This window comes from Myxocyprinus asiaticus, chromosome 44 (assembly GCF_019703515.2).
Source record: "Myxocyprinus asiaticus isolate MX2 ecotype Aquarium Trade chromosome 44, UBuf_Myxa_2, whole genome shotgun sequence".
NCBI lineage: Eukaryota > Metazoa > Chordata > Actinopteri > Cypriniformes > Catostomidae > Myxocyprinus > Myxocyprinus asiaticus.
In genome coordinates this window covers 13988430-14013163 of record NC_059387.1, presented here as the reverse complement: position 1 = coordinate 14013163, position 24734 = coordinate 13988430, and the positions used below count along the sequence as shown (strand labels likewise).

The 24734-nt window shown below is 38.1% G+C and overlaps 1 protein-coding gene across 1 annotated transcript; it reads right to left on the bottom strand.

Moving 5' to 3' along the window:
- Positions 1-10191: 10191 nt before the first annotated feature.
- On the bottom strand, positions 10192-24288 carry LOC127434723 (serine/threonine-protein kinase PRP4 homolog). Its single transcript, XM_051687660.1, has 15 exons — positions 24210-24288; positions 22199-23437; positions 20229-20387; positions 19964-20119; positions 18811-18892; positions 18505-18715; positions 18209-18282; positions 17012-17102; positions 16732-16879; positions 16393-16530; positions 16106-16259; positions 15854-15968; positions 13707-13858; positions 13109-13195; positions 10192-11702 (listed from the first exon to the last, which is right to left on the bottom strand). The coding sequence occupies exons 1-15, from the start codon at positions 24254-24256 to the stop codon at positions 11499-11501; spliced, it is 3057 nt and encodes a 1018-aa protein (XP_051543620.1). The 5' UTR covers positions 24257-24288; the 3' UTR covers positions 10192-11498.
- Positions 24289-24734: the final 446 nt, after the last annotated feature.

The following is a 24734-nucleotide window of genomic DNA, read 5'->3' as shown; positions in this document are numbered from 1 at the left end:
TTTTGCTTACAAAGCTAAACTTAAATTTTAAAACTTAAATAAGTGCCATTGCAGATTGATGACTTAATTTTGTTTTAAAACAATTACTTGTGTAGCCTTACATATTTAAGAAACAGCTACATGCAATAGGGGTTGAATAATTATGACATGGCTGTATTTTTAAAAAATCCTGCTATTTACATATATTAGGTTATATATTCACACTATGACTTTGAATGTGTCACTCAACTGATATAGATGTAAAGTTTAAAAATTCTGGGTCATCAGAAAAGCTTACCTTTGTAAATCCTTACTGTCTTGGGGGGGGGGGTTAGGGGGGTTGAATAATTTCAATTGCAACTGTACATGTATTTGTATGTAATACCACTGCACACTATTGTTCATGCTTTTGTTCTCTACATCTGTATTGTATTGCATGTAACCTGTTGTATTATACCCTGTGTTTTTAATTTTCCAAACTTGTCTTATAGCCTATAGAAATGTTTCATGTATTTGAAAATACGGACATTCTAAAACCTAGACTGGATTTTAAAACATCATTTACACTTGCTCCTGACACGAATGCTCTTTCACAAGGTAGACAGCAAAATTATATTATTTTTGGTGAAATTTTAATGCAGATGTACACCTGCTCCCTCTGATGCCATGCTTATTCTTTCAACCAACCAGGATTTTGAGACATCAAATGCAGCGAAGGCGGAATCTATGCATATCTTTGAGTTCCCCTTTTGAACTTTGGGACCAAATAGATCTTGCATTGGATAGAGTCTTACAGGCACTTCTAGCATCAGTTCACCCAAAGAATCATACCGCTGTGTCCCTATCAACATATAAGCCTTTTACAGCTCCTCAGTGCAGTGTAAAGCCCTGTGTTTGCATCTATGAGATTTGGACCAAAGACAAGAATATCTGTAGGATTTGTGATTATGCTCTCTGTGAAGCAAACAACATCTCATTTACTCTCTAGGGTAATTTTGACTTCATGCCCAAGGTAGTTTTTAATGCAGATGCAGCAAAACTTGTTCTGGGAGTGTGAAAGAGAGGTGATTGTTAACGTCTTGTACGTGTTTTTGAGAGGCTGACATGAAATACTTTTGGAAAGTTTGCATGTCCTGCAGTGTGACATACTGTACTCCATCTAAAGCCATTTTAAACAGCATTTTCTAATTATTATATAATTATTATTCATTCAACTTTTATGACCTCATATTAATTGAGACTATAGGGAATATTTTTTATAAAAATAAAAAAAAAAGTTTTTTTTTTTTTTTTTGTCACACTGCAGGACTATTTAAAATGATTAAATAGTTTAAAATGGTGAAATATAATATATACCACTGGAGTCATATGGATTACTTTTATGCTGCCTCTATGTGATTTGTGGAGATTCAAAGTCTTGGCCAACATTCACTTGCACTGTATGGATCTACAGAGCTGAGATATTCTTCTAAAAATCTTCATTTGTGTTCAGCAGATGAAAGAAAGTCATACATATCTGTGATGGCATGAGGGTGAATAAATGATGAGATAATTCTCATTTTTGGTTGAACCATCCCTTTAATATTGATAAATAAGGTCCATGAACTTGTTATGCATCAGCCACCCATGTGGCTGCATATGTGCTGCATAAGGAGCCGTTCACACTAACCATGTTTTTGCGCCCGTATGGTGTTTTCAGTTTTTTTTTTTAAGTAAACATGCACTAAGCATAATTGTTTGACCGTTGCGCCATGTCTCGCTGCTTTTTTTAAGCATCTTGTGCAGGAGTGAAAAAGTATTTACATTTTTAAAAACTCATCTCGAGACACCTGCATTCTGTTGTATTCGCTGCACTGTCTTTAGTGTTTTTTAGAGGAAGAATACATTCGGTCTGAATGGCCCTTTAGTTATGAATGTCTACTGATTGTTTAGAAACTACTGAAACTACTTTGTATTGTATACAAAGTTTGTAAACTGTGTCACAGTTCCCAATCTCATTTGATTTACAGTGTTGTTTTGTTTCTTAATGTTAAGAAAGGTCAGACATCTTTGTTGTGCTTGGGCTTAAGAGTCTGAAAAATAAATGATCCATAACCCTTTGCCAAGGATGTCATTCGCAGCAGCCTCCATTTTATAATCACTCAAAAGGGGATACAAATCACCAATGACAACCTTTTCCCACCATTTTCCCTGTAGAGGGCATTAATCCTCCTCTGGACAAGGCCATATGCCGAAGGCGTGCTCCCACACTCTCTTTCTCCCTCTTCATCTTCCTACAGATCTTTTACCATCTCCTTCTCGTGCCCTCCATGCAGAAACCCATAAAATCTTCATTTGAGATGCGAGAAAAGGCAAAACAGAGCAAGAGGAAGACAAAAGGACTGAGGCATCTGCTGGAGAACAATGAACATCTGCAGGCATTCCACCCAATCAATGCACAGGGGGCTCCGACCCAGACCATTACTTCCACAACAACCGGGAGCAAGGGGGAAGTTAGAGCACCCATAACTCTGAGCTCTGCCATGCTTGTAGACACACACACACAAAGCCCAGAGAAGAGAGATGGATGGGGAGATAGAAGGAGAATCAATGCAAACAGAATGCCGGATAGGTTTTTTAATGCTGTAATGGACTGTGGTCAGAATTTAAAGGCAGCAGCTGGACTTCATGTTATATGGGACAGGCGTGCAGCGTCTGCCGATGGAAGCAGACAGACAGGAGCACTGGCAGGGTTCCGGACACCCACAGTCTGAACGTTTAATGTGTTCTAATGGCAGTTTGGAATTGTCATGTTTTATGGCATTAATGTAATGAGGTGCACATAAAATCAAGATTAGCCATTAATTTAAATTTAGCATCACAATTTATAAAAGTAAAGCTTTATAATTAATCTTAATATTCATTATTCTGTATCAATAATATCGGTTTTAAAGGTGAAGTGTGTCATTTCTGCTCCATTAAACATCAACAAAAGGAATTGCCAAAATAATGGGCCTGATTCATGAAACACATGCAGAAAATCATTCTTACGTAAATTGTTGCATTCAATTTAATGGGACAATTTAGTGCCTATTTACACCTAGTCACTTCATGACTATGCACATATGTGTTTCCGCAAAATGGATATAAATGAGATCTTCTATTCCTGCACAATATGCAAATTCACATCAGAATTCACTTTCGTGATGATGCAAATTTTACTGCCAATGTGGCTCATAAAAATTTTAATCAGGAGGTGGCTAAAATGGCTAAAATAGCTTCAATGATTTCAGTACAAAAGGCAACAACAGCTGTTATGTGCTGTATTTCCTTTGTTGTCTTTGGATCCCCAAACTTCCATAAACTGATGCAATTCCATTTGGGAGGAGTTAATTTTTGGTGTAATCCTGTATGGTATGCATTATGTTCTAACGATGGAATATGTATCCACTTTTATTTTATGACATAAAATAGTTCTTAAAACAAAAATGAAACTAATGTAAAACATTTTTTATATAGCAACATTTCCCAAATGTGTGTGTATATATATATATATATATATATGATGTAGAATTATGTAAAAATTTTATATATACACTCACTAAGCACTGAGCACTTTGCTCTCAAAACAGCCTCAATTCTTTGTGGCATGGATTCCACAAGATGTTAGAAACATTCCTTTGAGATTCTGGTCCATGTTAACATGATTGCATCATGCAATTTCTGCAGATTTGTCAGCTGCACATTCATGCTGCAAATCTCCCTTTCTACCACATCACAATGGATTCAGGTCCGGTGACTGGGAAGGTCACAATGCAAGTGGATGGTGATCAGCACTTTAAAGCTAAAAAAAAACACAGACAGTCATAGTAAAAGTAATCCTTAAGGCTCCAGTGGTTCAATTAATGTCTCCTAAAGCAATATGATCACTTTGGGTGAGAAACAGATCAATATTTAAGTCCTTTTCACTATAATTGTTTACCTCCGGTCGCTCTCCAATGTGCGTCCATGAGGGTAATCAATTCAAGCTGCCTCTCGCGTGATGTAAGTGCATTGGCATGTTCAAATTAAAGCAAACCTGATGAAGCTTGTGAACAGCATTCTCTTGTAAACAAATTGTGCTGCACTTTTGGTTGTATCGTGTCAGTTCTCGCTTACATCACACGAGAGGCAGCGTGAATTGATTCTACTGGATTCCACTGGATTAATTCCACTAATTTAACCACTGGAGTCATATGGATTATTTTTACTATGACTACCTGTACTTTTTGGAGCTTTAAAGTGCTGATCACCATCCAGTTGCATTGTATGGACCTACAGAGCAGAGATATTCTTGTAAAAATCTTAATTTGTGTACTGCTGAAGAAAATACTGCTGAAGAAAGAAAGTCATACACATCTGGGATGGCATGAGGGTGAGTAAATGATGAGTGAATTGATGAGAGAATTTTTGGGAAAGTGGGCACTTCACTAATGGAAACATAAGGATAATGTACAAACAGCTATAACCTACCCACTGCAAATAAGGACAGAGCACCACCAAATCAAGTGAAATGTAATGGAATATATCAAATACTTGGAGCCCATGTCCTCCTCCCTCAAGTAGAGATTTTGTGATAAACACTGGAATAACAGCAGAGATTCTCCATTTTCAAACAGCAACCCTCATGAAAGAACACATAACTCAATAGACTCAATGTCTTTGGCATTAATGTCAGTGGCATCACAAGACCAAACTAAAGGTTTACCATCAAAGTGGTTAAGTAGGATTGCCAACTGTCCTGTATTAGACAGGACGTTCTATATTATGGGTGAAAATCATTATTTTTGCAATTCAGGTTTTTAAAAAAAAATTGTTTTACCTATGCTAAAACATAAGTTGGACAATTGACCAGAAGTGAAAATTCTATTACATTTTATCAATATTAAAGAGGCCCACACTACGGATTCAACACAACATGATTAAAACATATTTTTTCTAATTTTAACTACAACTACTGGGCTGCTCAGCTTAGGACTATAGTTGCTTGGATTTGTAAGGATAATGATGTAGAATTGGTTAATATTGAACAAAATTCACTTCCTGGAATTTCTTTGACAGTTTTGCCATTCATGGACCTGCAAGCACAGAAAAAAGGTAAGAAAATGAATATATGGATACAGCATACTCATAATTTGGTCCACAATACAAAAAAAGTTAAGAGGAGCAATAACCTTACCACATGCAATACCCATTAGGGGTAATCCAGATTTTCTCCCTTCTATCTGGGACAGTGCCTTTAATAGATGGGAAGAGGGTTGTTTAAAGATAATTCATCAACTCTTTGATGGGGAGATTATACAGTCTTTTTCTCAGTTACATGTTAGATTTAAACTGAGATCTAATGATTTATTTAGGTATTTACAATTGAGACACTATATCACAAAAGAACTCCGGTAAATGTTGAGCAATATTTTATTAGTATAATTGAACACCATCTACCTACAAAAAATCATGTTGCTCATATCTATAGAAAAGTAATGCAGGATCAATATGAGGATACATCATATATCAAGAGAAACTGGGAGTTAGAGTTAGATATGGTAATTGAGGATGAGATGTGGACAAATATATGTGCTGGTTGTCATAAGGGCATTAACAGTCAAATGTGGAGGGAATTTGGTTGGAAAATGAAAATGAGGTTTTTCAGGACGCCATTGAAAGTTGCTAATTTTGATAGTACCTGGTAAGTGTGGAAGGTAGGAGATTATGTACATATATTTTGGGAATGCCCAAAAATACAGGTGTATTGGAAGGGGGTTATAAAGGAAATAGACAACGTTTTAGCAAGTAATTTACCTGTGCTCCCATTTTATTTTCTGCTTGACAGATTTCCACCAGATCAGTTTAATAAATCTCAACTATTTATAATACATATATTACTAATGTCTGCTAGGAAGATGATTACTGTGAATTGGATGAAACCGCATGTACCCACCATAACAGAATGTATGCAAAGATTGAAACTGATACATATATTTGAGAAGATGACTGCTGAATTGCAGTTGAAATGTGATTTTTTTGAACAGAAATGGGCACCAGTCGAAACACATCTATTTAAAAGACAATAACAACAACAAGATGCTAAGTCAACACTTGTGGCTAGAGACCGCTGTCTGGGTTTTTTTTTTTTTTTTTACTATAATTATTATAATTTATTTTTTAATATATACAAGTAAATGTTGATATGTAATTGTAATTATTTTGTTCTGTTCATGTAATATATATATATATATATATATATATATATATATATATATATATATATATATATATATACACACTACTAGTCAAAAGTTCTGAAACACTCTTTATCATAATTTTTTTCACATTTTACAATAATAGTAAAGTCATCAAAACTATGGAATAACATAAATGGAACTATGGGAATTATGTTGTGACTATAAAAATCCAAAATAAATCAAAACTGTGTTATATTTTAGCATCTTCAAAGTAGTCACCCTTTGCCTAGAATTTGCAGACATGTACTCTTGACATTTTCTCAACCAACTTCTTGAGGTATCACCCTGGGATGCTTTTTAAACAGTATTGAAGGAGTTCCCATCTATGTTGGGCACTTATTGGCTGCTTTTCTTTATTATTTGGTCCAAGTCATCAATTTCAAAAACTTTTTTTTAATTTTTTTATTACGTTTTAGTTTTATAATGAAATAAATTAATATGGTGGCACAATTATATTTTTGTCTATAAAACTAATTTCAAACATTTAAGCATACGCCTTCAGATCAAAAGATTTTGAAGATCATGAGAAACATTTCAGTCAAGTGTTTCAAAACTTTTGACTGGTAGTGTGTATATATATATATATATATATATATATATATATATATATATATATATATATATATATATATAAATATAGTAAACACTTAACCACTGTATAACAGTAGTTATCGCATCTATTCAGCCCTATTTGGCAACTGAGCTCATTTTCGTGATTTTTACATTTTTTTTATGCTTTCACACTTCAACTTAAATGCTATGGGGTTACGATACAGAATGTCTTCTCTGTGATCCTACACTCGCTGTGGTTTCTAGCATCTTATCAGCTATTATGTCTAAAATTACATGCACAAAATATACTTTAAATATTCAGATATTACAGTAAAAGTGGTAAAAGAGGCTTGAAATTTATTTCTTTTTTCAGCCATTATTGCAAAATAATATTCATAATAGACTTCTGCATTCATTAAAAAGGTCACTCCGTATATACAACATTTCACAAAACCTTTTATTCCTAATAAATGGATGCACATTCAATACATTATATATTAGTGTACCTGTTTGAAGATGCAATAAATGAGAATTTTTTACAGTTTTCAGTGAAAATTTCAGCATAAGGAAGATTTTTCAGTAGTTTTGTCAACAGTTTAAACAACAAAAAATGAAGAGAAATAATTGTTTCTGTAACTGTTAAAATTATTCAGCACTATTACTACTCAGGCTGACAGAAAATAATTCCACTGCATTTCACTGCAAGACACAAGTTCTCTGAATTAATACAATGACTTCACTTAAATTTCCTTAAAGGGTTAGTTCACCCAAAAATGAAAATTCTCTCTTGATTTTACTCACCCTCATGCCATCCCAGATGTGTATGACTTTCTTTTTTTCTGCAGAACACAATATTAAGATATTTAGAAGAATATTTCAGCTCTGACCAAATTTTCAAGCTCCAAAAAGGACACAAAAGCAGAATAAAGATAATTCTTAAGACTCCAGTGGTTTAATCCATGTCTTCTGAAGAGATACAATCAATTTTGGGTGAGAAACAGACCAAAATATAACTCCTTTTTCACTATAAATCTTAACATCAGGAGTCTCCTTGGCGATCATGAATTTAAGCTCAATTAAGGCCCAAACATACTCTACTTAAGTATGTGAACGCAGATGCATCTTGCTACTCAAGCTTGATTTCAAGTGTTGTTGCATTGTGAAATGTGTCAGAGCGCAATTCATAACCTGACACAAGTACGCGCTGTATTCTCAGCATTGACGCAAGGGGCGCTACAGCGGATTTTATTTTTTCAATCAACAACTATCATAGCAATTTGAAGAGTCTTGCCGAACAAGTTAGATTGTACAAACATACTTTTCTGTCGTCTTTTTAGCAAATACAAAAGCACACTCCTCAACTGTCAACATGTTGACTCCACCACATCTGATTTCCTGGCGCCTAAAACTCTTTCGACCCCTTGTGGTCCAAGGTTTGTAACCGCCTGCGCAATGCAAGACCGCATGTACAGTAATGTATGTACAACAGGACCATGCGTTGGCGAAGCGCTCGCGTCTGTGTACTTGCGTGAAGTATGTTTAGGCTCTTACACTTCTTAGCGCCATCTAGCGCTATGTGCATGTGTCAAGCACTAGGAAGTGTAATCGAGCTTAAAAATATGATTGTGCCTAGAGACTGCAATTTTTTGAGATGACATGAGAGTAAATTATGTAATAGTAGAATAGTATTTTTGAAAAAAATATATATATATATAAATTAATGTACACTCACATGAGATGAAAACTACATATGAAGCTGGCCACAAATTCATGAGCGCTGCCATGCTGAGATCATGTGACCAACAGAATGAAATATATTAAGGTAATAATAATAACATTAAAGGAGAAAACAAACCTAAAGGAATTAATTCATCATTGCTCTGTTCTTCCTCTGTTGTGGTTTCTACTCTCATCTACTCTTCACTGAACACATCTTTAATGATATATGCAACATCTGCTGTTCACCTGCTCTCTCATGATGAACATCTGAACACAAACACATCATGATAGACTGACACTTAACAACAAGATTATCATATGATTATCGGCAAGAACATCTCTGTAACAGAACAAAATCAAATCAGAGATGACAAATATAAATGTGTGCTTTGTGTTTGGTTTCATTTTCCTGACAGCAGATTTTTCTTCAAGCATTAACAGGCTTATCATCGCCTTCATTTAACTAATTTACAAAGTCTGCTGCTGTTTTAAACAGCTCTGAAATTAAACATGATATTTTTAGATTTCTGCTCGTTTCTACTGAAACTGTGAACTTTTTAGATCGTCATCCACAAACCAGCGATTATAGCACCAACGAGAGAAAAAGCAACATACACAGATAAACATACCTCTCACAAACAATGTAAAACACATTGAACATGCACCGGCTGAGCGTTCATCTTTTATCTGTTTTGGGTTTGATGGCGGTTTACAAACCAACTTATTATGGTGCATTTTTGCCACCAACTGGACTGGACTGTAGAGCATTGCGTTTGGGGAGAAAATCCTGGGTGTTTCTTCAACTTCGGGTAATATTATATCCCAAGGGTTGATTTTTATTAAAACTAAATAATACGGGGGCCTGGGTAGCTCAGCGAGCAAAGACGCAGACTACCGCCCCTGGAGTCGCAAGTTCGAATCCAGGGCGTGCTGAGTGACTCCAGCCAGGTCTCCTAAGCAACCAAATTGGTCTGGATGCTAGGGAGGGTATAGTTACATGGGGCTCCTCATGGTCGCTGTAATGTGTGATTCTCGCTCTCGGTGTGGCACGTGGCGAGTTGTGCGTGAAGAATAGTGTGAAGCCTCCACATGCGCTATGTCTCCGCGGTAACATGCTCAACAAGCCACGGGAGATGCACAGATTGATGGTCTCAGACATGAAGGCAACTGAGATGAGTCCTCCGCCACCCAGAGTCACTATGCCACCATGAGAACTTAGAGCATTGGGCATTTCAAATTGGGGAGAAAATAAAAAATGAAATATTACAACAGATTATTATAATTTTTTTGTGAGGGTCTCATTAATACTGAATTGTAAACTTTTTACAAGGCCCTTTTCATTTTTTTTTTTTGGGTACTTTTCAAATGCCTTTATGCATAGATTTATACATAGATTTGTCCCAGACATTCAATATTAAACTTTAAAAATAAAAATTATTAAATGTTTTTAATTATGATAATGATCTAACAAAGAGTGAAATAAGCAAACTGTTTCAATATTTGTGTAAAAATGATTTTTCAAAAAATATGATTGTCCCACAGTTGTGGCGTTATTTCCACCCTAATAAAAGTGTCAAAAGTTTGTGTTCTTAACCACGTCGGCAAAAGTGTCAGTGATGAGCATGCTTGAGCTGAAATTTGTTATAACATAATCCCAGTAATAACCATACCAACCATACCATTATTAAAATTTGAAACATTTTATTACTAAAATGATAACACACAAGGTGCTGTTTTCATGTTCCATCACAATCCAATCTTTCGAATCTTTTATTTTCATAAACAAAAAAAATCTTTCATTTTCCAGTAAGAAAATTACACAGATGTTGTAAATAATGAAAACGGTGAAATATTTACATTGAAAAATAAACGTGATCACCAGTTTGTTAGGGCTTCTCTGTGAGACACTATTTAATGTCAAACAATTTTTTTAAATTGATCGCAAAGGGAGGCACTTCATATCAAATAACCTTAATTTTGGGGCGTTGAATCTCAATATTTTCATCCATAACACTTTCATTAAGCTTGATATGCTGAATTTTACTAGTAACCAAATATGCACCTCGGGGCTAACTAGCACCCTAAACTGAACTAGAACAGGGTCTTAGCTAATGAACACCATATGAGACTAATGAACCAAAAAGTAGTTTCAATTAAAACAAGAGCTTTGGACCTAAACCAGTGCTTTTTGGACATCCTTTACACCATTAAGTCCTATGTAAATTAAATGGCTAAAATTTGTGGATAAGAGACAGCTTCTAATGTCAATAAAAAGGGACCAGAAACTACTAACCAAGTTTGAGGTACAGAATAACTGAGATAAATACAGCAAAACCAACATTTAAGCACAGGATGAACTTCTGTTTTCACATGTCCAATCATTTAATTAGGGAGAAGGCCTTATGAAATTACTAACCAGCAAAACTCATGGGTCAGTCGGCCCAGCTGAACCAGTGAACATTTGTCAGAACCGAAGACTGCCTATTTATAGATCAGTGGCACAAAAATCATTGAAGCACAGCCAAAAAGTCAATGGTGCATGCCTTGATTAGAAGAATCTTTAATCTGTCACCAATAGGGACACAGATTTGGATTACAATTTGAGAAACTCCAAAAGAATTGGTCTTTAATGTCTAGATGCCCCACTGTCATGCTTGCCCAACCATTCTTGCCTTCAACACCTAAACAACTCAACTGTTTCTGCACAGTTTGGTCAATTTTGAAGTTAAATAAGACAAAGTCTGATTACCGCTAACTGTGCCTCTCTCTCAGTGAATGACAATGTGTGTCTATATACAATAAAAACCAAGATCATTCTGAAAGATAAAAAAAAAAAAAAAAAATCACTAGAAAAACAAGAATGAATAAAAACAGAAAACTGAAAGTCTCAAGATGGTTCTGAACATTCTGAACTGGAGTCTGTTGGCTCAGTCCTGGAACAGCAGAGCATCTCTGGCTCTACTGGAAGGTCAAAGTTCAGAAGCGGTGTCATATCTTCTCCTGAATGAAAGGATGCTGTAGGGCCTGGTTGATGCTGATGCGTTTAGCTGGATCCAGCATCAGAGTTCCATCCAGCATATCCTTGAGCTGCATGACCTTCTTCCTCTGTTCCTCAGGTAACCTCTGACCGCCGATCATGTCCGCAAGTAGGTCTTTAGTGGGGTTAATGGTGCTCATCACTGTTACCTTCTCCTGTAACAAAAAAATAAATAAATAAAAAAAAATAAATGGGGAATAAATTAACAAAGACTAAAGGTGACATGGATTTTTCCACCAAGTTTAATACGGAATTCAGCTGCAAAAACGAATCCTTCAGAAATTATCACAGTGTTAACTCAGCAGGTATGTGGAGTTTAGCTAATTTACATACAGACTTCATAAACAATAGCTTTTAATTTCTGCTTTTAAGCAAGGGATAATGTATAGTCAGCCAGTAATTATCGCAAAATGAACCCTGACAGAGTGATCGGGGGGAGGGGAGTTATCCTGCTTATTTCACAGCTAATAACCAAATAAATACATGTACATGAAATACTGATTTGAGCTGAAAATATTCACTAAAGAGACATGAAGCTAGCACAACTAAGTAATAAATGAGTTGCCTGGAACAATGGTCAATTATACAATTTATTACATGGATCTCTGGAATACTCAATTCTGATCGGCCAATGGCGCCATCTAGCGGTCTGATATCTCTGAGTAACAACTGCACATCCGGGGATTAAGGCGTATCAGACCGGACATCCGGGTATTGCGAGTCATCTTTCCTGCTTCTCAGATCACTGTGTGATCTCTACAAGTAAGCTAATAAACTAATTTTTAATGTTTGTGCATTTATAGAAGCCTTTATTTTTTTTGTCACACATTAAACATTTTGAACATATACAGTGAAATTCTTTTTTAAGATATCCCAGCTAAGCTGGGGTCAAAGCGCAGGGTCAGCCATGATACGGCAAGCAGTCACGTAATAAGCTGGATAATGAGCAGTTAGATGGTCAGTTTCATAAAATAAACACCAACAGAACGCAAACCAGAGGTGGATTTCAGCAGTTCAATGATTATTTCTCACATAATTACATAATTTCAATGAAAATTAATATTTTAGATCAGTTTATTTATTTGGTTAGTAGCCATGTAATAAGCTTGATAATGTACAGTCAGCCGGTTGTTATTGCAAAACAAACCCATTTAGGGTGATACAAAGTCCTCCGCTTCGGGGTCCTGATCACCCTATCAGGATTTATTTTGTGATAACCTGCTGACTGTACATTATCCCTTACTTAGCAGGCATTACAAAAAAATTTCTGACTAGAGAATACCACAATTGACAAACCAGAATAAAGTATTCTAGAGAGATGTGAAATAAAATGTTTAAATCAAGTACAATGAAATTATAGCTGTTTTAGTGCAAGTAACTTTGACTAACATAATAAAAGGACTACAGAGTAAAAATAAAATGCTACAAAAAGACAGTAAATGTACATTTAAGTGTGTGAGAAGGTGGAGGGTGTGAAACAGAAGACCTGTGCTAATATCCAAGGGTGAAATTTTCATTTAAATCAGCTAGAATACAATGAGACAGATGAACTGGAACGTACCCTTTCAGTCACTTTGTCAACCTCTATGTACAGGAAATTCAAGTTCTGGTCAAAATGTTGGTCTTTAAACAGGCCTTTACGTATCATCTGCACATAGATGAATAAAAGAAGAAAAAAGCAGCAGCATAAAACGACATTAAATTGTGATAAATAGCAATGTTTCTAAGCATAATAATTTAAATATAACTTTTGCAGATATACACATATGGCAATATAACATTTCCAAAACAAATTAATAAAAAGAGAGCAAAGTTATTACTGGTAATTGGACATTACAGCTTGGTACTTTAAAGGCATAGTTCACCCAAAATTATTATTATTATTATTTTAATAATTCTCACTCCATGTTGTTCCAAACCTGTATGAATTTCATCTGTGTAAGATGAAAACAGGTCAGCCTTATCACCATTATCTTTTACTGTGTTGTAAAAAAAATGCAATGAAAGTGAATGGTGGCTAGGGCTAACATTCTGCTTAACATTTCCTCTTGTGTTCCAAAGAACAAAGAAAGTAATTTGGGTTTGGAACAACATGAAGATGAGTGATGACAGATTTTAATATTTAAATCCCTTTAAGAAAGAGGACTCTGGTTCATTACCTTGTTGGGCATCTTGCCTTTGACATCCATGGCTAGTTTCAGCATGTGGTTGTTGGAGGAGCCAGGGAACAGAATCTTCCCTGTGTACAGCTCATAAAGAGTACAGCCAACCGACCACATATCAATCCCATAATCATATGGCTTACCGATGACTTGGGAGGAAGAGAGAGAAAATGATTAATAGAAGACTGATCAATTTACTTTTCTGTACTATTGCAATCCTACTTTGGTAAGTTGAAGTAGATATCACACAACAGTATCAAGTTTACAGGTCGACCGATAGTGAATTTTGCTGATACTGATAGCCAAGCTTGTGGCAAAGGCCGATAACCGATTAATCGGCACATACACTATATTGCCAAAAGTATTCGCTGACCCATACAAATAATTGAATTCAGGTGTTCCAATCACTTCCATGGCCACAGGTGTATAAAATGAAGCACCTAGGCATGCAGACTGCTTCTACAAACATTTGTGAAAGAATGGGCCGCTCTCAGGAGCTCAGTGAATTCCAGCGTGGTACTGTGATAGGATGCCACCTGTGCAACAAGTCCAGTCGTGAAATTTCCTCGCTACTAAATATTCCACAGTCAACTGTCAGTGGTATTATAACAAAGTGGAAGCGATTGGGAATGACAGCAACTCAGCCACGAAGTGGTAGGCCACGTAAAATGACAGAGCGGGGTCAGCGGATGCTGAGGCGCATAGTGCGCAGAGGTCGCCAACTTTCTGCAGAGTCAATCGCTACAGACCTCCAAAGTTCATGTGGCCTTCAGATTAGCTCAAGAACAGTGCGTAGAGAGCTTCATGGAATGGGTTTCCATGGCCGAGCAACTGCATCCAAGCCATACATCACCAAGTGCAATGCAAAGCGTCGGATGCAGTGGTGTAAAGCACGCCGCCACTGGACTCTAGAGCAGTGGAGACGCGTTCTCTGGAGTGACGAATCACGCTTCTCCATCTGGCAATCTGATGGACGAGTCTGGGTTTGGCGGTTGCCAGGAGAACGGTACTTGTCTGACTGCATTGTGCCAACTGTGAAGTTTGGTGGAGGGGGATTATGGTGTGGGGTTGTTTTTCAGGAGCTGGGCTTGGCCCCTCAGTTCCAGTGAAAGGAACTCTGAATGCTTCAGCATACCAAGAGATTTTGGACAATTCCATGCTCCCAACTTTGTGGGAACAGTTTGGGGATGGCCCCTTCCTGTTCCAACATGCCTGCGCACCAGTGCACAAAGCAAGGTCCATAAAGACATGGATGAGCGAGTTTGGTGTGGAAGAACTTGACTGGCCTGCACAGAGTCCTGACCTCAACCCGATAGAGCACCTTTGGGATGAATTAGAGCGAAGACTGCGAGCCAGGCCTTCTCGTCCAACATCAGTGTCTGACCTCACAAATGCGCTTCTGGAAGAATGGTAAAAAATTCCCATAAACACACTCCTAAATTTTGTGGAAAGCCTTCCCAGAATAGTTGAAGCTGTTATAGCTGCAAAGGGTGGGCCGACGTCATATTAAACCCTATGGATTAAGAATGGGATGTCACTTAAGTTCATATGCGTCTAAAGGCAGGTGAGCGAATACTTTTGGCAATATAGTGTAGTTTTGAAATCGATTTATTGAATGTTAAAAATTTTCTTAGTCTTTCCTTACTGTGACAGGCACATACATAGAGAGTCCAAAATGAATAAAATACCAGATGAAGTTTATTGTGCAACCAATATTCCAATAACCAGAAAACTCAAAATGAAATTGTAAAATTGTAATAATAATAAAAAAATATGTGCAACTATCGGTTGACAACCAACAGTTTCAAAAAGTAAATATCGCTGCCGATATATCGGTTTGATTAGCTCTAGTCAAAGCTTCATGCCCACACGGAATCTATGCACATATTCTGCAGTGACTTTTGAAAGAAATCTGTGGAATTAAAGAAGGGAAATTGCGTTAAATGAGGCTAAGACTACTATACACTTATTGGAAGATATAAGTATTACCAGATTGGCTGATTTATTTATTTATTTTTTATAAAATAATTAAAGCAGGAGAATGTGTAGTACATGGCATCCATATTCTGTGGAAATCTGCAGTTGTGTAGATTCCACGTAGCCATCAATCACCAAACGAAATAATCTCTCAACAGCAAACTCACCGATTTCAGGCGCTCTGTAAAATCTGCTGACTAGGTAGGGTGTAATTTCATTGTCGGCAATATGGGACGCTGAGCCGAAATCACACAGTTTAAGAATGGTCTTTGACTCATTCACCTGCAGACAAGTGGGAAGTCAATGAAAGAATGATTTATTAAAGACTCTGGGCTGACAGCACCTTTGTCTAATGAATGAATGATGCAGTAAATCCCTGTCTAGTCAGGGAGGATGTGTGTGGTTGTAAAGATGCTCACTAGAATGTTGTCTGGTTTAATGTCGGCGTGGAGGATGTTGCAGCGTTTCAGTAGTTTGAGGGCCAGAAAGAGCTGCTGACTGTAGGAACGCACTGCCTTGATGTGAAGTCCTACATCTTTACCATACTTCTTCAGCACCTCACGCAGATTCATACTGGGAGAGAGTGAATGAGATAAATATGGGGGAAAAAAGCAGAAAATGAGAGTACTGTGTAATTTCTTAACCATTTGTCAAATGTGCTGTGTTGAGGAGGCTCTCAGTACACAAAGCACAAAGTCTGAAGTACCTGAGAGGTTCAAACACCAAACAGAGATGCTGTTTGTGGTAAAAGTGCCTGAAGAGACGCAAACAGTGGAATTTATCATCCGGATCTGCGTCATTCAGTTTCTTTAAAAACTCTAGCTCCTTCAGGCCTGTCTTCTGCCTGCAGTCAGACACAATAAAATCGTTAAAAACCATATAAATAACCTACTGAGTCAGTGCACTGAACAAAACAAAAGAGAAAACAAAGGAGAAAAAAAAGGGACAAAATGAAAGCATATACACAGCATATTTTGCTCTTCAAATTACAATTCAAAACAGCACACCTCAAGTAAGGGTGACAACCATTTAGTGTAGTACTCACATGAGCTCATTGTTACGGATGATCTTGACTGCCACCTCCTGGCCAGCCCGGGCAGTGTCTCTAGCTCTCACCACATTACTAAACACACCCTGACCAGTGTACCCATACACATCATACCGCTTGTCCAGTATCTCACCAATGTTCACACCTAACAAGAGAAAGACATTGTCATTGTTCAAGTTTAGGTCCTATTCAATCTTGCCTTTTTAATATATACCAATAGGGGGCTGAGAGAAATAAACAATGAACCACTTCTTGTTCCTTGAAAATGAAGACTTACGGTAGTATCCTTCTGAATCAGTCCAGTTATCCCTGAGATTGGGGTTCTCTTTAAAGTCTTTACCAATGCCTGCAGCCCTGAGCCTGGCACTCTGTGATGGGAAAGACAGACAGGTCAGAACTCTATCTCGAAACAGAGAAAATATCTGGTGTATTTTAGGGATAGTCGTAAAAAGGGAATGGCATTTTGGTCATTTTGTCTACTTGCTGTTATAATGTAGTCTGTTAGAATAAGTACAAAAGAGGGCAGAATCCAAATACAATGCATGATACAATTAATTCGATTCAATGAAACAATAATCAGAACGTGCGCGTCTGTTCTTCCTACAGGTTACCGTAATAAGCTTAGTAATTGCGCACCACTGTTGCTGAACCGTGTATTTGCAAACTGCGGTTGGCGTAACTGGAGATGCCAGAACCATCGTGTTTTTAAAACGGCATGTTAAGTTATAGTTTTGAAGACCCTGCATTCTGTTCCATTCAGCTGTGCTCCATGTAGATGTTTGAAAGAAAGAGCTTGCATTGCGTGTGTGCGCGCGCACTTCTCCATAGTGTAGAGTGTTGAATTTGTCCCGGACAGAATGTCATGCTGCGCTCTGTTGGAGCCTGTTGTGATGATTCATGCTTCCTCCTATTTAACTCGGAATTTCAAACATCTTTCTGGACTTACAACTTGGAAACTCGTGCGAAAAACTTCAGCTCTGATTTCGCCGAGATGCAGGTGTGTGATGTCGCGCAAACATGTCGGAACCCAGGGAGATTTACAGTCAATGATAAACCTTCACTTTTATTACATAATATACAGCAATAAGTCAAAGTTTCTACATTATATGACAATAAAACTTGATCAGCAAACTTGTTTTGAACACCTGCAAATGGTGAATTAAACTTTCTTTTAATTATCGTAAACCGGCAGAACAAACTCTAGCACTGCAGCATCCTTAATTAGTTTGGTTGCTATGAGACGTCTCTGTTGACAATCAACGTACTGCTGAAAATCACAACAACATCTCTCAAAATTAAAAATAAGGCCCCTCTTTGACATGTTTGTGTATAGTTGTCAGTTAGCTGTCACTGAATTTCGAATTCAGTGAAAAGTCACATCATGCATTTTCATTATCGATCATTGCGGTCACTTCCGAGTACTCGGTACTCGAGTTCTCGTGCCCATCCCTAGTAGAAAGTCCAAAAATCTTACATCAAAGTCTGCAGCAAACATGTCATCTGACTCAGTGAACATATCAGGTGCTGAAGGTTTCTTTGGGTTGGCTCCTGCAGAAGAGGACAATCAGAGAACAATGCTTTAGCATTTTTCTTGGGAAAAATTGCTGCATGTTTAATGGCATTAAAAGAGAGACAAGACCGTCCATTGTCCAAGTGAGGGACAATTCATTAGAAAAGTCCTACATTGTTCCCTACAATCCAAAACATTACAGAACATTTTCTGAAACATGCCAGTATCCCAACCCATGCAAACCTCTCCAAGTACACCACCTTCTTTCTCCTGAGCGATGAGATTGTGTTTAGCCTTGATGTTGGCCTCAAAGGTGTTCACATTCTCCCGCTCGTATTCCTTCACGTCGGCTGCTACGCGTTCCAGGATGTCATCAGGGGAGGGCGAACGGCTCCGGGTGCTGCTCTGAGGACTGCTGGGCTCTGATGCCATGGAGCCCATATTACTGTCCTCGTTTACAGCTCTATATTTCTAAGTTAAAATCAAACAGAGGGTTTGAGTTTTATGGGTCATCGCTCTCAAAAGAAGTAACTGTCCTTCAAGAGGATTGCTGTACCGTTCGTTACCTGTACAATAGCAAGCCGCTGTTGTCGTCGTTGCTCAATCAAAGCCTCTTCGTCCTCCTCCTCGGCATCAAAATCTTCTATCCTAAACATTACCATCAACATGAGTTTACAATCAACAGGCTTTTATTCAGTTATAAGTAACTGAATTGTGAATAAACTGCAACATACAGTTTGGATATTAATTTTTTGGTTCTTTGATTCAAACTGAAATCATAACATGCGTCACTACTTTCACAAAAGAACAAAAACATTTCTAATTGTTTTTCACCCAATCACCCAAGAAAGCAATGTTGCATGAGTCGCATGGACTCTTTTCATCATTTTTGGTCCTTTAAGCTTTAAAGAGATAGTTCACCCAAAAATTTAAATTCTCTCATTTACTCACCCTTATGCCATCCCAGATGTGTATGACTTACTTTCTTCAGTTGAACGCAAACAAAGAAGAAAATTTCAGCTCTGTAGGTCCCAACAATGCAAGTGAATGGGTGCCAACATTTTTTAAGCTCCAACATCCACATAAAGGGAGCATAAAGTAATCCATATGACTCCAGTGGTTAGATCTATGTGTTCAGACATGATATGATAGGTTTGGGTGAGCAACAGATACATTTAAGTCATTTTTTTAATCATAAATTTTCCTCCCTGCCCAGTAGGAGCAATATGCTCGAAGAATGGGAATCACCAAAAACAGGAGAAGGTAAAAAAGAAAGTGAAGTGGAGATTGAGCATGGAGGAGAATTTATAGTAAAACATTTTTTTTTTATATTTTTCTGTTTCTCACCCACACCTATCATATTTACATTTAACCACTGGAGTTGTCTGGAGTACTTTTATGTTGCTCTTATGTGGATTTTGGAGCTTCAGCATTTTGGCACCTATTCACTTGCATTGTATGGACCTACAGAGCTGAGATATTCTTCTAAAAATCAGCAGAAGAAATACGTCATACTCATCTGAGATGGCATAATGATGAGTAAATATTAGATGCTCTCCACTGCCATTGTATTTTAAAGACAGACTGGAATATTAATTAAAACATTTCCTTTTGTATTCCACATTAGAAAGTCATACGGCTTTTAGGGTGAGTTAATATGGCATTTTTCATTTTTGGGTGAACTATTCCTTTAAGAAAATGTTGCATATTATAACTCACACTTCTTCAGAATCATCATCTTGGTCTGCTTTCATGCCCTCTGATAGGCTGCCTTTGAACTTGTCTTCATCTCGACTCCGCCTTCTCCTCCTCTCACGATCTCTGGAGGTGGATCGCCGTGGTCTGAGGCGCCCAAACCGATCCCTATCAGCAGACCTGCCAGAACAGTACATTACAAAATTAAGAAGGATTTCACCAAATAACATCAACACTTAATTAGGAGCACTCAGTAGAAAGGCAGTATTTGCAAACACTACAGTCTCACCTGCGTCTGAGGGGTGATCGGCTCCGCCTCCTGGGGGAGGGGCGAGACTGTCGCCGTGGTGAAACAGATCTGCGTCTTAGTGGTGAGCGGCTCACCCTGCGCCGAACTGGACTTTTCTCCCGTGACCTCCCAACCCCACCATCGACACGGGGACGCTTCCTGAGAAATATGGAATTTTTTTTTTTTTAAGAAAACATGAACTATTTGCAGCTGTATTTAACACGTTTGTAACCAGCAGCCATTCAAATTGACACATTGACCGGTTTACCTAACCAAAGAGCTGAATCTTGCAGTCTGTTAAGGCACAATGGATGCAAGGACAAAACCAATGCTACGCAGTCATTGTAATGCACTGAAAACATAAAAATTACCCATAAAAAGCCAACTGACGAGCATTAAAAATTCAATACAAATGCACAAAACCACCACCTCAGGATTGCAATGTGCAAGCCCCAAGCTGCTTCAACAGGGACTGTCCCTTTACTGGTGTACATGTGTAAAAATTTTGAAAGTTGCTTTGGCTAAACACAAAGCATGTCCCCGATAGATCCATGACACATTATGTCTTTATACAGATGACCAAATTGCCAAAAAACAAATAATTACACAAATGAAAATGTTTGATACCTTAAGTGTGACTATTTATTCAGCAAGGACATTCCTACTCAGTGGATATCCCTTTACTTTGATATCAAAACCTAAAAATAGCACTGATCCTCTCTAACACTCTCAATGTCAGTCAGGCCAGCAAAGTTACAGTATAACCCCTGGAGCTCAGCTATATATACAGCTCTGGAAAAAATTAAGAGACCACTGCAAAATCATCAGTTTCTCTGGATTTACTATGTATAGGTATGTGTTTGAGTAAAAAGAACAGTTATTTTATCCTATAAACTACTGACAACATTTCTTTCAAATTCCAAATAACAATATTGTCATTTATTTGCAGAAAATGACAACTGGTCAAAATAACAAAAAAATATGCTGTGTTTTCAGACCTCGAATAATGCAAAGAAAACAAGTTCATAGTCATTTTTAAACAACACAATACTAATGTTTTAACTTAGGAAGAGTTCAGAAATCAATATTTGGTGGAATAACCCACCAAAGGATTGGTTTTTTCCAGCAGGTCAATGCTCCATGCCACCCAGCCAGGTCAATCAAGGTCTGGATGGGGGACCACCTGATCAAGAACCTGTCAGGCCAGCCCAATCTCCAGACATGAATCCTACTGAAAACCTCTGGATTGTGATCAAGAAGAAGATGGATGGCCACAAGCCATGAAACAAACTTGAATTTTTTACTTGAATTTTTGTGCCAGGAGTGGCATAAAGTCACTCAACAGCACTGTGAAAGACTGGTAAAAAGCATGATTGAAAATCAGGGTTATCCACCAAATACTGATTTATAAAATCTTCCTAAGTTAAAACATTATGTTGTTTAAAAATGACTATGAACTTGTTTTCTTTGCATTATTCGAGGTCTGAAAACACTACGTCTTTTTTGATATTTTGACCAGTTGTCATTTTCTGCAAATAAATGCTCTAAATGACCATATTTTTATTTGGAATTTGGGAGAAATCTTGTCAGTACTTAATAGAATAAAACAAAAATGTTCATTTTACTCAAACACATACTTATAAATAGTAAATCCAGAGAAACTGATGATTTCACAGTGGTCTCAATTTTTCCCAGAGCTGTATATAATCCCTGACTCCCTGTGCTTTTCCAACCAGTTCATCCAAAGTGCAGACAAAAGTTGTGCAGCCAACCATCAAAATATAACTACCTCTCAACTTCAACTTCTAGCTGTCAGGTGCTCAGGATTCATGCGAGTTGACTGGCTAAACATCTCCTAATCCTATAAATGTCCAACACAAACATGTTTAGCCTTTTAAAATTAGTCGTTCATTATGACAATTTGCTTCCATAACTCAGTTTGTCAATTAAGAGGTTGTGCCGATTTGTACCTGGAAGGAGAATCTCTCCTGCGCTCAATCGAGCGACTTCGTGCCCTCCTGGCAGGTGATCTATTCCTAGACGGAGAGTGGCTCAGTTTGGAACTGCGGTCCGCAGAACCCGAGGGGGGCTGGTTGGGTTGGCGCTCCCTGTGGCGAGGAGAAGAACTGCGCCGTCGTTGAGGGCTCAGAGCTCGCCTGTGATGAGGTGATCGATTCTCTTTTCCAGAAGAAGTGTCTTTAGATGGAGACTTTCCCGGCCTCTTTTCTCTGTCAGCCTCGGAGCGTCCTGCCCGGGCATCTTTGGAACGAGACCGCCGTTCTTGTGACCGACTCTTACGCCCACGTGAACCTGATTTCTGCCCAGCAGGCTCCCGCTTTTCATCCATACGAGGTGAAGAGCGTCGGTCTGAACGGCACTTCTGGTCAACTTTTCTTTCTGCAGAGGAGCGCCTTCGAGTGGACGGAGACTGGGATTTCCTCACACGTTCTTTGGATTTGTCCCTGCTCCGGGATCGTTTTCTCTCTTTGGACTTGCTACATTCCTTGACAGTCTCTTTTGTACTTTTGGTCATTCGGTCAAGTTTACTGTCCTTCCCTGTTTTGTCTCGGGATCGGCTGTGACTACGTCGTTTCGCACTAGCTTTGCTGGTGTCCGCCGAGTCCCGTCTGGATCTACCCCGCCTACCACTCTGGTCCCTGGGTGAGCGGGTTGTAGCTCCACTACCTCTTTGCCGTTGCTCCCCATTACGCGCCCTCTGTCCTTCTCCATCCTCCTCCGAGCCGGAATTGTAACCCTGTAGAATCAGACCCATGCCTGACTGAACTTTCCCCTCCATTAGTTGACTGTCCAGCTCTGCTTTAATCAGTGCTCTCTGTTTCTCCAGATCCTCTAAAAGGGCCTTATCATCCAAGGTTGCGTTGCCCAGGGATGGAAAGCCATCCTCAGTCGTCCTGTTGGCTGCCCCAGAGGTTGAGGATGATGCCTCCTCTTTGCGTCTGTGCTTCTTATGTTTGTGTCTATGCTTGCGCTTCTTATCTTCCTCAGACGCATGCTTGTGTTTTTTGTGCTTGCTACGGTGCTTGTGTTTCTTTTTCTTGTGTTTGCTGCCACTGTGATGTTTGGAACCGCTGTGCTGCTTCTCTCCATTCACCTCTGCTTCCTCCTCACCCTCCTCTCCGTCTTCCCCAGACATGTCACCGTTTTCATTATCATTCCCGCTCTTTTCTGGACCCTCCAAATCCTCTGGCCTGCAAGTATAAATCACAAATTTACAGTAATATGCAGAACCAGTAATGTTAAAACTTAAACGTGTTTAAAAACAACAACAACTCTAATGTCTGAAGTATTAGAGTTACCTTCATCCTTGAAATTAAGGACAAAATATTTGCAAGTTCCCGCACATTTTTCGCGCTTATTTTATTTGGGCGCCAAATAACATGCTCAGTCACAGTTTGTTTTTGTTTCAAGTAACACGATGTTTTTCCACAAGGACACTCTTCATGTATACCTGATGTTTACCATACTTCACGTCAACAATTTATCTGGGTAGGTAAATTAGTCTGCGTTGAGACTGTGCTTATATATAATACAAAGATATGATTTCAAATAAAATCGCAATTTTGTGGATTTAAACTTAGATTGTAAACCACTAGGTTCAGCGTGTTGATCAGGTCAAGATTAGCTGCAGACACCTTACGAAACATTAATCAACTACAACGGGTTTAAATACACCGGAGCTAACTTGTCAGAGTAAATTACATTTAAAACCCACAATTTCACAAAACCGCAACAGAATAATTCCCATACAACTATTATTAATCTTGATAACTGGTTGTTGTATACGAGCATTTAGCATTAGCCTGCTAACGCTAGGGTGACAGAAAAACAGCTACCAAATGCCTAATATTTGGCTTTGAGATAAACACAGCCCCGGTATAAGCGCTGCTTTCTCCTCTAAACACTTCCAGACAGACGCTAAACAGCGCTGTTGCAGAGGTTACACTGCACACGTGCTCTTACCCGTTATTCAACCTCTTGCTCCGCAAATCCATTTCCACATCGGCCATTTTATTTCAGCAGCGGAACCGCTGTCGTCTTCTTCTGCGGGAAGATTATGAGGCTGAACAGAGAGAAGTGGAGCTTCTGTGCTCTCTAGTGTTTACATTCACAACTGCAGGGACCTCACGTTGCTCAAAATTCGTATGTGCAATATTTTTGCGTTTCCCAAATCATAGTGGAATTTGAGTATGTGTAATATATATATATATATATATATATATATATATATATATATATATATATATATATATATATATACCCAAATATATGAACTGTAATTTTAATGCTACGTTCATATATTGCCTTAGATTTCTGTATGGGGCACACGTATGGGATCAAAATCCCACCAAAACTATTGTGGTCACAGATCCAAAAATAATAAGCGTGAATCAAAATAATAAGCGTGAATCAAAAAATAATAAGCGCAGATAAAAAAATTAATAAATAAGCGCAAAAATAAATAAAAAACGCAGATAAAATGAATTA

Bases quoted from the DNA above. Each gene is read 5' to 3' on its own strand.
- LOC127434723 (XM_051687660.1), bottom strand. From the start codon at position 24,256: ATGGCCGATGTGGAAATGGATTTGCGGAGCAAGAGGTTGAATAACGG. The intron at 18,283-18,504 runs GTGGTGTACTTG...CCTCTTCTGCAG, and splicing joins CATCGCTCAGGAGAAAGAAG to GAGCCAACCCAAAGAAACCT. The intron at 11,703-13,108 runs GTACGTTCCAGT...TTTTTGTTACAG, and splicing joins TTGACAAAGTGACTGAAAGG to GAGAAGGTAACAGTGATGAG.